At 42.3% G+C, this 11,970-nt stretch overlaps 1 protein-coding gene across 1 annotated transcript; it reads left to right on the top strand.

Annotated features, from left to right (window-relative positions):
• The first annotated feature begins 6,434 nt into the window (after positions 1–6,434).
• Positions 6,435–7,572, top strand: LOC134866628 (uncharacterized). The gene is made up of 4 exons (XM_063886884.1): positions 6,435–6,642; positions 6,865–7,101; positions 7,201–7,353; positions 7,461–7,572. The coding sequence occupies exons 1-4, from the start codon at positions 6,445–6,447 to the stop codon at positions 7,569–7,571; spliced, it is 699 nt and encodes a 232-aa protein (XP_063742954.1). The 5' UTR covers positions 6,435–6,444; the 3' UTR covers position 7,572.
• Positions 7,573–11,970: the final 4,398 nt, after the last annotated feature.

Raw genomic sequence — 11,970 nt, 5'->3', positions numbered from 1 at the left:
TCAGTAAGAACCCTCCCTTTCACCAAGGCACAGAACATGAATGTCTTTGAGCTGGCATACACCCCGTTCCTCTGCAGCTGACCCATGTGTACACTCTCAGGGGTTTTTAGCAATGGTTACACAGACTGGGAGATAACCCTGTCTCTGTGGGGAGGACATTCTTTGCACCCTGCAGCTCACGAGTTTCATGTCTCTGTGGAAGCGGAGTGATGCCATGTTACTGCAAGACTTTGTCCCAGGTGGTCCAGTTCCAGGTCATGACTTAGATCTGCAGAAAATGATTCTCTTTCTAAACTCACACAGCAATACTGAAACTCAGAAAATGATTGGGAATCTACATTTCCTTAAATCTAATCCATGTGGTATATACAGCATACTTGTTAATTATTAAAACATGTGAGCCTGAGCGCTCCACTGCTCTAATGACATTACTGGAATTACGGCTGCATTCCATTCAGGTTTTTGCAGCTCTAGGTTCTGGTTTGGTGCTTACCGCCCCACTGGCAGAGCTAACTGATGCATACCCTTTATTTATTTAAGTCATCTCATTGTGATTTACATCTTTTCCTCAAGTTGGGCCTGATTACAGCCAATAAACAGAAAGCACACACATTCAGAAAGACAGAAGTTCATTATACAAGACAATCAGAGATCAAAGTATATTCAATGTTAAGTAAAAGTTTAAAAGCGACTGTAGTTCAAACTATTTATAAAGTATAAGGTGGTGAAAGATAAAGAGGTATATATCTATAGATACATTGAATGATGAGTCAGTGTCCTTGCTGTCATGATCCTTGTTTTCTGTCTGTTTCCTGTTTTATTTTGAAATGTTTTCCCACTGTTGTGTCATGGGTAGTTTTACTTCCTGTCTTTTGGTTTCCCTTGTGTCTGATTGTTTCATTGTTGTCACCTGTTGCCCTGTGTTTCTGCCTCCCCTCCCCAGCTTGTGTTGTGATTAGTGTCTTTGTATTTAGTCCTGCTTTCCCTTGTGTTCTCTGTCAGTTCGTTATCGTCTTTCATGTGTTCAAGTCAAGTGTTTTTCATGCCCTGGATTTTACCTAACTTTGTATTTTTGTAAAACAGCTTTGGAATAAAGCTCGCCTTTTGTTTCCCTCCCTTTTTCCCTCCGCTGCACTTGGGCCCTATTTCCCCAAACCCTGACAGAACGAACTGACCAAAGATGGACCCAGCAGCTGAGCTACACGAGGTGGAATACATATTAATTTGCCTAAAGAATTTGGGGTCCTGCCGTCGCCTGTTCGGATGGGGGTCCACCAACACCTGATCCTGCTCCGTTGGGGGACCTGCCGTCACCGGTTCCGATGGGGGTCCCACCAACACCTGTTCCTGCTCCAGGTCCTCCGGAGCGCTCCCGCAGCTCTCGAGAGGGGTCCTACCGCTGCCTACGCCGTCCTCGAGCATGGTCCTATCGTCCTCCAGCTCGCTGTCCCACAGCCCTTCGTCCAGAGGCGTCACGCCGTCCTCCAGCCCGTCCTACAGCCCATCGTCCAGAGGTGTCTTGTCATCCTCCAGTCCGTCTTACAGCCCTTCCTCCAGAGGCATCTCGCCGCCTTCCAGGCCATCCCCCGGAGCTCTCTGGTCGTCTTCCAGGTCGTCCTCCAGAGTTCCCTCGCCGTGGTCTCCGTCCCTGTCTCAGGCCCCCGGAGTTCCCTCGCCGTGGTCTACGCCCATGTCTCCGCCGCCCTCGGTTCCCCAGCCAAAAGTCCTGTCCATGCTCTGTCTCATCCTCTGCCTTGCCCCGGGGCATCAGCCCGATACACCCTTCATGTCCTCTGTCTTGCCCCCGGGCCGCCTGCCCGAATCCCTCCTCTGGACCCCCTCCACCCACCCTGCTGAACTTTAGTGACTTCGTTTTGGGGCCTCTGGAATCCGCCCCTTGTTGCCCTCGTGTTTCTGCCTCCCCTCCCCAGCTGTGGCTTGTGTTGTGATTAGTGTCTCTGTATTTAGTCCTGCTTTCCCTTGTGTTCTGTCAGTTCGTTATCGTCTTTCATTTGTTCAAGTCAAGTGTTTTTCATGCCCTGCATTTTACCTACCTCTTTAACTTTGTATTTTTGTAAAACAGCTTTGGAATAAAGCTCACCTTTTGTTTGTACCCATACCTGCCTCCCTTTTTGCTGCACTTGGGCCCTATTCCCCCAAACCCTGACAGAACGAACGGACAGAGAACACAAAGGAAAGCAGGACTAAATACAAAGACACTAATCACAACACAAGTCACAGCTGGGGAGGGGAGGCAGAAACACAAGGGCAACAGCTCGTTGTTTTGGGTAGCTAATTTCATAAAACCATTATAAAGTGGCTGTTTACTTAAAGTCTCCCAATATCAACCTTTTTAGATTATAACATGCCAATGTTCTTAAAGTTTGTTCTGCTGCAAAATGCCCCCCAAAAAAATATTTTATTGAGCTTTTAAAGACCTGAGGTCACATTGAAGTCGAGTGTCTAATCTACAAAGATCTAGAATAACTGATCCACAGGGAAAAATCCAACTTTTTTTTCAATTTTACTATTACAATATTAAAACAGACAATTTAAGAATCTGACAAAGAAAGAAAATGAGTGGAAGCGGGGGGCGGGGGCAGAAAGCATAACTTATACAGAAAGCAGCCCTCCCGTTAGTCATCCAGTTGCAGGATGAAAAAAAAAATAGAAAAGATAAATCAGTAAATAAGCACACAAATAAACAAAACTCTCTATATATATATATATATATACATACACATAAAGTATATATACACCAGGTTTCCAGGGTGAGACGAAAATATAAGGTTGAAAATAGATTCCTACAAGTTTTAAATGTAAGTCATTTCTCAGTAGGCTAAATACTTTAGGGTAGTTGGGACAAAGTGAAATCATTCTCAGCAGGAATTAAGTATTTTATTACGTTATGACGTGTACAAATAATATTGTTTTTAATGCTATTCATCAAATTACCAATAACAAAATCACAACATGTTACAATACTCAGATTATTATAAGAAATGTTGTTTCAAGAAGAACTGTGTTGCATTCTAACCAGCCCTCAGCTCTCTCTCGGTTTCCCCCTGGGACGGGACAGTGGCCAAGGAATGTGGGACTGAAGCAAAGTACCAAAGAGCAGAACTGAAGCAGGAGGTATTTTGGGATTCTTGTGAAAATGTGCGATGGCCGTCATTTTAAATCTATTTAAGGTAACGGCATTCAGTTAATAATTTGCACCTGGTCCGCTGAACACAGAGGAACAGTGTGGGAACATCGGGCTGTGTCATAGGGGGGAAACCTCCTGGTAACAATTAGAAACCATGTGACCTACACACACACACACACACAACCCACACACACAGAATGAGACAGTTAGTATTACTTAACCCTGTCTAACATTTACACTTATGGAACATATTTACATAAACCATTTGTATGGAAAAATACTTTTCCCGATTATGTCTTTATCAACAATTTAATGAACAAATTTCCATCTCAAGTACATCTGCAAAAACTCTCACATCATTCAAGAAGAAGCCCTCGAAACACACCTTTCACTCTTGCCTTCAATTCCTAAACTCCTCTAACCCCTCCCCCATATTCCACCTAGCTTAGCTGTTTTTACTTTTGTTGTTATTTTTATTTATTTGCTCGTAAAGTACTTTGAGGAAAAGCGCTATATAAATCACTGTAATATTAATATTAATATTATTATTATTATTATTATTAAAACATCAGCATTGAATGAGTAATTCATAAATAATCATGAACATTTAATAATAATGAAGTATTATTTATGATGTTTAGTTCTGTGACAGAGTGTTTTGAAGACTGTATTTTGTTATGGTAATGAACACAAAGAAATGGGAGCAGGATTAATTGATAAAGTGATTTTAAAATTTGGAATAATTTAATACAATATGCTTCATTAAATAACCAATCCTCATAGCAGTATGGTAGTTGTCAAGCGACTTTTTTCTGTGAGAGTTACAGTGTTGGAGAATGTCTTCTCTCCCATATAATCGAAGTAGATGGTCCAGCAAAGTGTTTTCATGAAATTGATGCTAAAAAAATCCACAGAGCTTCATGCAAACCATTTTCACAGCAACGCTTCCTTCACCGACCGTATCACTGCATGTTTGTTTCACCTTGGAAGAGAAGGTCTCCTGAACTCAAGGCAGCTACCTAACGTACCAGCCAAGCCCCCTGGGAGATAGCCATGCATTGAACTTCGCAGTGGTTGCATGCTGTTACTACACCCTGTGTCAGTCTGTGACGTCATTTAGGCCCTTAAATGCCATGATGCAAATTGGAGACACTTTTTTAGGTTTTTAAATGTGCCTGAGCAATGCGCCCAGTGGAAGATTGAGGCAAGATCTGCAAAGTTTAGTTTTCAAGAATCAGGCATTTTTGGCTTCATGCACCACCAAACAACTTTCATATGAAAATGAACAGGAAAAGCTTCTAAGATAGATCTTATTGATCCCTGCAGGGAAATGTAGATGATTAAGAAGTAACAGGAATATGATTAAAACACAAGATAACAGGTAACAGAATTCATGCAAGGATAATTTAAAAAATAGAAATAAATAACAGTATATCAATTAATATCATGAGGCTGTTTGCATATTCAGCCCCGGAAAAATTAAGAGACCACTTCAGCATTATAATTTTCCCCTTTTTTATTGCCATACATGTAGAGTAGCATTTGGAGTGGTCTCTTAATACTTTCCGGAGCTGTATACAAATAAAGTACTTCTGATTCTGAAGTATGAGTAATTTGAGTAAATACTAAATATATGTATATATATATAAATATGGATAAATATGAACATCTGTGTGCATGTCCAAGTCGGTACAGTTACAGGTAAGGTCTCCAACAATACAAATGAGTTGTGATGTTTCACATATTTTCCAACACATAATGCATAGCTAGCATTACATATATTTAAGTTCAAGGTTACTTCCAATCTGAATTCATATTCTGCTTTGGCTTTATTTTTTCATCCAATGTACATGACCACTTGAACGTCAGCACCTGGCAAACACGTCATTGTCCTAAGACACTAGAGCTGCATGAAAAGTGGCAGTGAGCAGGTTCAGCACTACTCCTGGTGTCTGGGTGGAGACGTTAGAGGCCTGTAGGGAGCAGAGAGGGAGGGGGCACACTCCAGAGACTGACATATCATTTCAGCACAGTGGGAGGATTTTATTCAGCAATGTGTAGAGCTTGATATGACCCTACCCTCGCCCTGCATTACCAAGCTGCTCCCTCTCTATCTGTTTGAGTGAGAAAGCATTGGGAACATCTCAACCCTGTTTTATTTAGATCAAATGTGTATTCCTTCCTACAGTCAGATCTTCAGTACTCACAAACATCAGTCCTGCAAACTGAGGGGCCAGCTGCTTCAGATTAGTGAGGAATCTGTTTTATTGCGACTCGTAAAGTCCTTCCGGCAGGCAAACATTTGGAACAAATTTATTTGAACACTGAGAGGGTGGTGTATCCACCAGAAGGCGAAACCACTGCTTGAACAGTTTGCAGTGTTTCCTCTACATTCATTTAGGAGTAGTGGGCTGCTTTTTTTTTTATTGCAGCAAATACACCACCGCTGCATGTCTCCAGTTTCACAGCAGAGTCCTGCACTGGGGCCGGGTACTCGCAAAGGGGGGGTTTATGTGTGTGTGTGTGTGTGTGTGTGTGTGTGTGTGTGTGTGTGTGTGTGTGTGTGTGTGTGTGTGTGTGTGTGTGTGTGTGTGTGTGTATCAAGCACCCAGGCACCAGGTCAGAGTCAGAGGAGTGACAGTGTCGTCTAAGAAAATAGGGCAGTGACTTACCGGAGTAAAGGTAGACTTATTAGTTTAAGATAACTCATAATAGATTTCGTCAGCCTAATAGCATAATTGCCCAAGTCATATTTGAATGTTTGAATGTGCCATCTTTGTATGTAGCGTCAAAAATGACTTAGAAGTAAAGTTGAGATCATAGAAACACATACTTTTAACACTGGTCATTATTGTGCATATGTTCCTTTCTGTCTCAATCTTTTATCTTAACGACTGAAATATTTTTTAGCAAGTGAAGGACACACGCTGGCTGTCTCAGCACCTGGCAGTCAGCACTCTGCAAAGAAACCTCAGTGCAGTACTGGGTGCCTTGGCGGAGGAGACAGAAATCAAGAAGTGTCCAGTAGCCAAGGGTCTCTATGGATTCTGCTCCACCTACCGCTTTGTTGCTGCAGTCTATCTCCAGGCTGATGTGTTGCCACATCTTGCTCGCCTGTCCAAAGTTTTCCAGAAGGAAAATGTCAACTTCTTGGCAATAAAAGAGCAGTCCATTAATCTATTACTTTAACATGTTTCTCCCTTAATAAGAGAGTAGAACCAGTTAGACCATTAAAGCAGGACATTTTGCATTCAACAAAAACAATTTTTGTGACTGCCTTTAAGGTCCCAGTGACAATGGCATGTCTGAGAGCCATCAGGGATGCTGGTGATGCACAGCCGCTTGGATCTTTCTTGGCCCAGCTCCTCAATGACCTGGATGACCCTGCAGGATTAGGGGCCTTTGAAATCAGTCATGAAGAGGTGAGGGGAAGGAGATGCAGAGGCCAGGTGGAGTACACCAGAGACATGCTCTGGTCCCGGTTCAGGACACAGGTAATTAAATGTATAACTGAGTTAGTGGAGTAGTTCAGTGTTGTAAAGCTACCTTGAAATATTAGTAATTGTTTTTGTATTGTTATTGTGTTGTTTTATTTTCATTGTATTTTGTATTACAGGTCACTTCTGGGAAGGAGACTAAATCTTAGCTTATCTCCCTGTGTACAGGTTTCAATTAATCAAACTCAGTACTCATTTTGTATTTTGTACCATGTTTAGGTAATGGAGCCATATCTGGATGGTCTCCTGGACAGCCTGGACAGGAGATTTCAAAACCTGGGGATAATTGGAGCTTTCCATGTGCTGGGACCCAAGGCACTTAAAGAAGATGATGCTGTCGTCACTGAAGACCTCAAGAAACTGTCCAAAAAATTCCTGCAGCAGCAGCAGCCTGAAACCACTCTGCTTCAGGAATGGTCATCCTACAATCAGCATTTACTCACAGGAGCTTTTAAGGTAAAATGTTAGGTCCAAATGAATGGGGGAGTTCAGCAGAAAGATGATGGAGGAACCTATTTAATGACATGTCGGCCCACTGTGTTTAATGTGTTTCAGGATATGGACCAAGTAACAACAATGGAAAAACTGTCATCCCAGAATGACGAGTGGGCACAGCTGTATCCCTCCATGAGCCAGCTGGCAGCCATTGCCCTGACGGTTCCCATCTCAAGTGTGAACTGTGAGAGGGATTTTTCAATGATGAATAGGGTAAGGCATTTAATAATATATCATCAGACACAAACTAGAAACACTTTTAAAATGATTATGGTGTAGGAAATTGAGAGAAACAATCTCATTATTGTTTCTATTTGTAGGTGAAGACTGACTTGAGAAACGGGCTGCAGGGGGATCACCTTGCAGCATGTATGCTCCTGAGCATCAGCAGGCCCCCCTCCATACAACAGAGCCTTATAGCTCTTCTATAAAAAAAACTGAAAAATCAATTGTTCTGAGCCTGGGTGCAAGAAGTTATTATTTGTTTTTATTTTTATTTATTTATTTTTATTGTTTTATTTATTTTTTATTTGTACATTCAGCCATTTTCAACAACTGGCCATTCAATAAATAGGTTGTAAAAGTCAAATCTGCAGTCAAGTGTCATTTGTTTACGCCGCCATGGCTCGCCGGAGAGCCTGCCCCCGCTGCTTAAAAGAATCCTAGAGGAAACACTGAGTTTGTCAGAAATGTTTTTGCAAATTAAAGTTTCAAATTGATCTTTGGCACAAGATACAGGGAGGAAACAGAAAGAACACATAATAACCAGATGTGTGTCTGATGTGACCTTGAAGCAGCACGCATCAAAATAACCAGAAATCTGATCTGTTCTGCACCACAGAGTATAGTCCTGAGGGATTTAAGCAGCGCCGCAGTCTGCTATGTTACATTAAGGATGGCAGATTCCAAGAAATAAGAGAGCGAGTCTGTTGAAACTCAAACTTTTGTGTAATATTTCAGCGGAATGTCCTCCCTATCGCGGGGTGTGGAAAACTCCACCAGTGATACTTATGTGAGGAATGCCAGTTTTCTGGAAGTGTGACGTATGGGAAGGCTGGTAACGCTGTCTAATATGCTCACTAGAACAAAATTAATTAATCCAATAGCTGACCCACACCATCACTCACTCCTTCTGACGCATTTGACTCAGCTTCTGACTCACACATTGAATCACTTCCTACATGTCTCAGCTGCAGTTTGATTGAAGCTGACTCTTTTTATTAACCACATTGATTACACACACATATAAATACTGTTTATAAGAAGTGAGGGTAGTCACTGGGAAGTAACCAATAAGCTGGTGACTAGACACTGTGGTAACAACCTGCCAATCACAACGCCCTGAGGCACACCATGCTTTACCGTCTATTTTACTGTAAATGGGACCAAAAATTACAAAATCAAGCTTTGAAACCATAAACTACAAATCAAAATAGAGGTAGGGTAATTTTTTCATAGACTTCAATACAATTAGAATCCTTTTTAAATCAGTGGCGAGTCCATTCTTTCTGGGGTTTTCCCATCTCCTGTAGTGTGTTATATAGGTTTTTTGGCCATATGGTCTGAAACGCCTCCATTGGACTCATTTGTTTGATTCTGTAACATAGTGACATGTAACACGTTGCTTCTATTGGCTTACTACATGATAGACTAAGGGGCGAGACATTTCTCAGTGGTTGACCAGACCTTAGCCTCTGGTTTCAGACGGAGGGTGAAAAGAGGTGCTGCAGGCATTAAGAGAAAAATACACATCACACAAGATGCTTATATGAATCTGAAAATGAGCAGAATGGCCCCATTAGAAAAAAAGATGGTTTCAGGCATTTGCGTGTTAGCTCCTCTTTTGAAACCCGGATGTTGCCCTTTGGTATTAGCTGCTTAGTCATGGCTCTGTGGGATTTGGATGCTGTAAAGTTGTGGCAATAAAAAGCTGTCTGCTCTCACATTTACACCCGAGATGACCTGTTCATTATGAGTGCTGCGTAAATCCACTGATGAGTTACGAAGGAATGTTTTAAGCAAAGCTCCAAATGTTTCACAGGGCATGACACATGGGGTTTATATGTACTTAACCAAGATCATAGTCTGCATAGTAACCGAGGTGTTCTTACCAGAATTGTTAAAGACAAGCACTGACGTAACGGAAAACAGAGTCCTTCCCTCCGGAGCAGCAGACGGGACAGTTTAGATGTCCAGTTCTCATATCCTGACAGTCGGGCCACTAATATACACAACCTATGACAACTACTCTTACACCAAACTTAGCCCAAGTTTGAACCCTCAGAAGTTACCATCCATGTCATTTAATTAAGATATTTCCAGAAGACTCTTCTCACAATAAGGATGAAAGATGTTCCCTCTGTGATAAAAACTCATCAATATTGGAATCATGAGGTTGGAGTGATGTTTGAATTTAATTGCGAAATCCTGAATTACATTTAATACATGTTCTTGGGTCCAAAGCCAGCACTTTTATAATGTCATTTTCCACATGATCTGTAAATTGCTACACATATACAACTGCGGAAAAAAGTGAAGCGACCACTTAAGAATTATAATTTTCTCTTGTTTTAGTACTTATAGGTATTTGAGTTAAATGATTTGTTTTTATTGTATTCTATAAACTACTGACAACATTTCAGTGTTGGAATTCATCAGACACAGGAATGGCTGCCATACATGTAGAGATAAAGATTTAAGAAATAATTGGAGTGGTCTTTTAATTTTTTCCAGAGCTCTATTGTTAAGGTTAGAGGGAAAATGTGTAATTCAAGGTCTGTGATGGTTGGTTAACTCCTGCACGAAAGATAGGGACCACACCGGCATCACTCACCTATCATACAGGCACACTACTTCCTGGATTGGAACTACACTGGAATTGGGCCGAATAGTCTAATGTCAATGTAATTCCTAGGGATCCTAAGAGTCCAATATGTTGGATTTGACTTCGAAATTAAATATATATATATATACTGTACAGTCTATAGAGTATATATATACAGGGTGCGATTTGTAGGGGGGGATGGTGAGGATTTCCCCCCCTCTGGTTTTCCTATCCCTACCTCTGCTAAATTATTTTTATCTCCGGTGGGGACAAGGATTTCCCCCCCTTGATAGCGATGAATGCAACTTAACTGCTAGACTACTTAAACTCTTGAAATCTAACGATCTTCAGTGTCAGAGTAGGCTATTCAGCAGCCTTCTGGCAGACTGCGCATATTTCGGAACGTCATCGAAAACAAAAACATTGTAACATTTTAGTGCGGGAACTTTGCAGGAAAAACAGCGCTGATGCAAACATGAAACGCGTTCAGAGCAGCATATCGTCCTACTTTACGGGACCAAATAATAAAACAACGAAATTAACACCTGAGAGTGATAGCGCAAGAAATTCGCTGGAGGTTGGCGTTCATGTAGGCCTGCAGGACGATTCCCAGCCACTTGATGAAAGAAACGCCGATGTTGCTAGCGACTCTGAAACGCATGTGGTAGGAGGGTGCATTGAGCCGGGGCGCTTTGCTAAATGGAGAGAGGGTCGTGAGTGGCTAGCTGTCAGCACAGACGGGTCAGTCAAGTGCCAAGCTTGTTCCGACGTCAGGGATTTAGGCCCACACACACAGGAAAGGCTTCATATAGACTCTGCCTTCATTAAAGGCATAAAAGCCAAAACGGCAAAAAAATTAAATGACAAAATCAGCAAGCACAGAAAATGTCAAAGCCATATCAAATGTATTGAAATTGTACAAAAAAGACAAGACGCCGCAATTGAAAAGGCAAATGAGAACAGTGCAGCTCTGTGGCGAAAGCATCATGAGCATAGTTTAAAAACCACAGAGTACTGCATTCGCACAGCTTACATGATCTGCTACACTGACCTGTCATTCAAAACGCAGCCTCACCTGGTTGAACTGCAACAACTCAACAATGTTAACCTCGGTAACATGCTGCATTCTGACAAGGCATGTCGGAATATGCTGATGTTTATTGCAGAGAAAATGACAGTGCGTCTGGTGGACTTCCTTAAAAGCTCACCCGACAAGTTCAGCATTCTCATTGATGAGAGCACAACAGTTTCAAATAAAACATGTCTGATCATTTACATTAGAATTCCATTTGAAGGGGAGTGTTGCAATTTCTTCTTCCAACTTGCTGAGTTGCAGTCGTGCACTGGATCGGCGATCCGTGACACTGTGCTTCAGTGCCTTGAGAAGCAGGGTATCTCAAAAGACATGTTGCGCTCCCGACTAATTGGGTTCGCGACGGATGGGGCCGCCGCTATGTTGGGCCGATACAAGGGGGTCGCCACACTCCTACGTGAGGAGATTAACCCCAACCTGATTGTCATTCACTGCATGAATCACAAACTAGAACTTGCCGTCCATGACACTGTCAAACAAATTACAGATGCAAGTCATTTCCAGATGTTCACTGACTCCCTGTACGCCTTCTTCTCTCAAAGTCCAAAGAACATGCGAGAGCTAGAGCTTGTCGCTTCCAATTTGGAGATGCAAGCTCGCAGGATAGGAAGGGTGTTTGACGTGCGCTGGCTATCCTCGTCTTGCACATCTGTGACGGCTCTTTGGCAAAGCTATCCAGCCCTGGTCAAACTCTTCGCGTCACTGGCCGAAGACACATCACGATCAACCAAAGACAGGGCCAAATGTAAGGGAATGCATGCTAAGATGACTCAGTGGCTTTTCGTGGTGGAGATGGCATTCGTAAAAGACGCGCTCGAAACGATGCAGGCCCTGTCCCTCTTTCTTCAGAGACGAGATGCCACAGCAATCACCGCTACTGCTGAGGTGGGCGTTGCCGTGCGGACACTGAGGG

The sequence above is a fragment of the Eleginops maclovinus genome, chromosome 6 (genome assembly GCF_036324505.1).
Source record: "Eleginops maclovinus isolate JMC-PN-2008 ecotype Puerto Natales chromosome 6, JC_Emac_rtc_rv5, whole genome shotgun sequence".
Classification (NCBI taxonomy): Eukaryota; Metazoa; Chordata; class Actinopteri; order Perciformes; family Eleginopidae; genus Eleginops; species Eleginops maclovinus.
Note: the sequence above shows the minus strand (reverse complement) of the source record. Positions and strands in the feature narration are given on the sequence as shown.

Excerpts from the sequence above, each read along its gene's own strand:
- LOC134866628 (XM_063886884.1), top strand. The coding sequence starts at position 6,445 with ATGGCATGTCTGAGAGCCATCAGGGATGCTGGTGATGCACAGCCGCTT. Across the intron at positions 6,643-6,864 it reads GGTCCCGGTTCAGGACACAG|GTAATGGAGCCATATCTGGA; the intron begins GTAATTAAATGT and ends TACCATGTTTAG. Across the intron at positions 7,354-7,460 it reads ATTTTTCAATGATGAATAGG|GTGAAGACTGACTTGAGAAA; the intron begins GTAAGGCATTTA and ends TTCTATTTGTAG.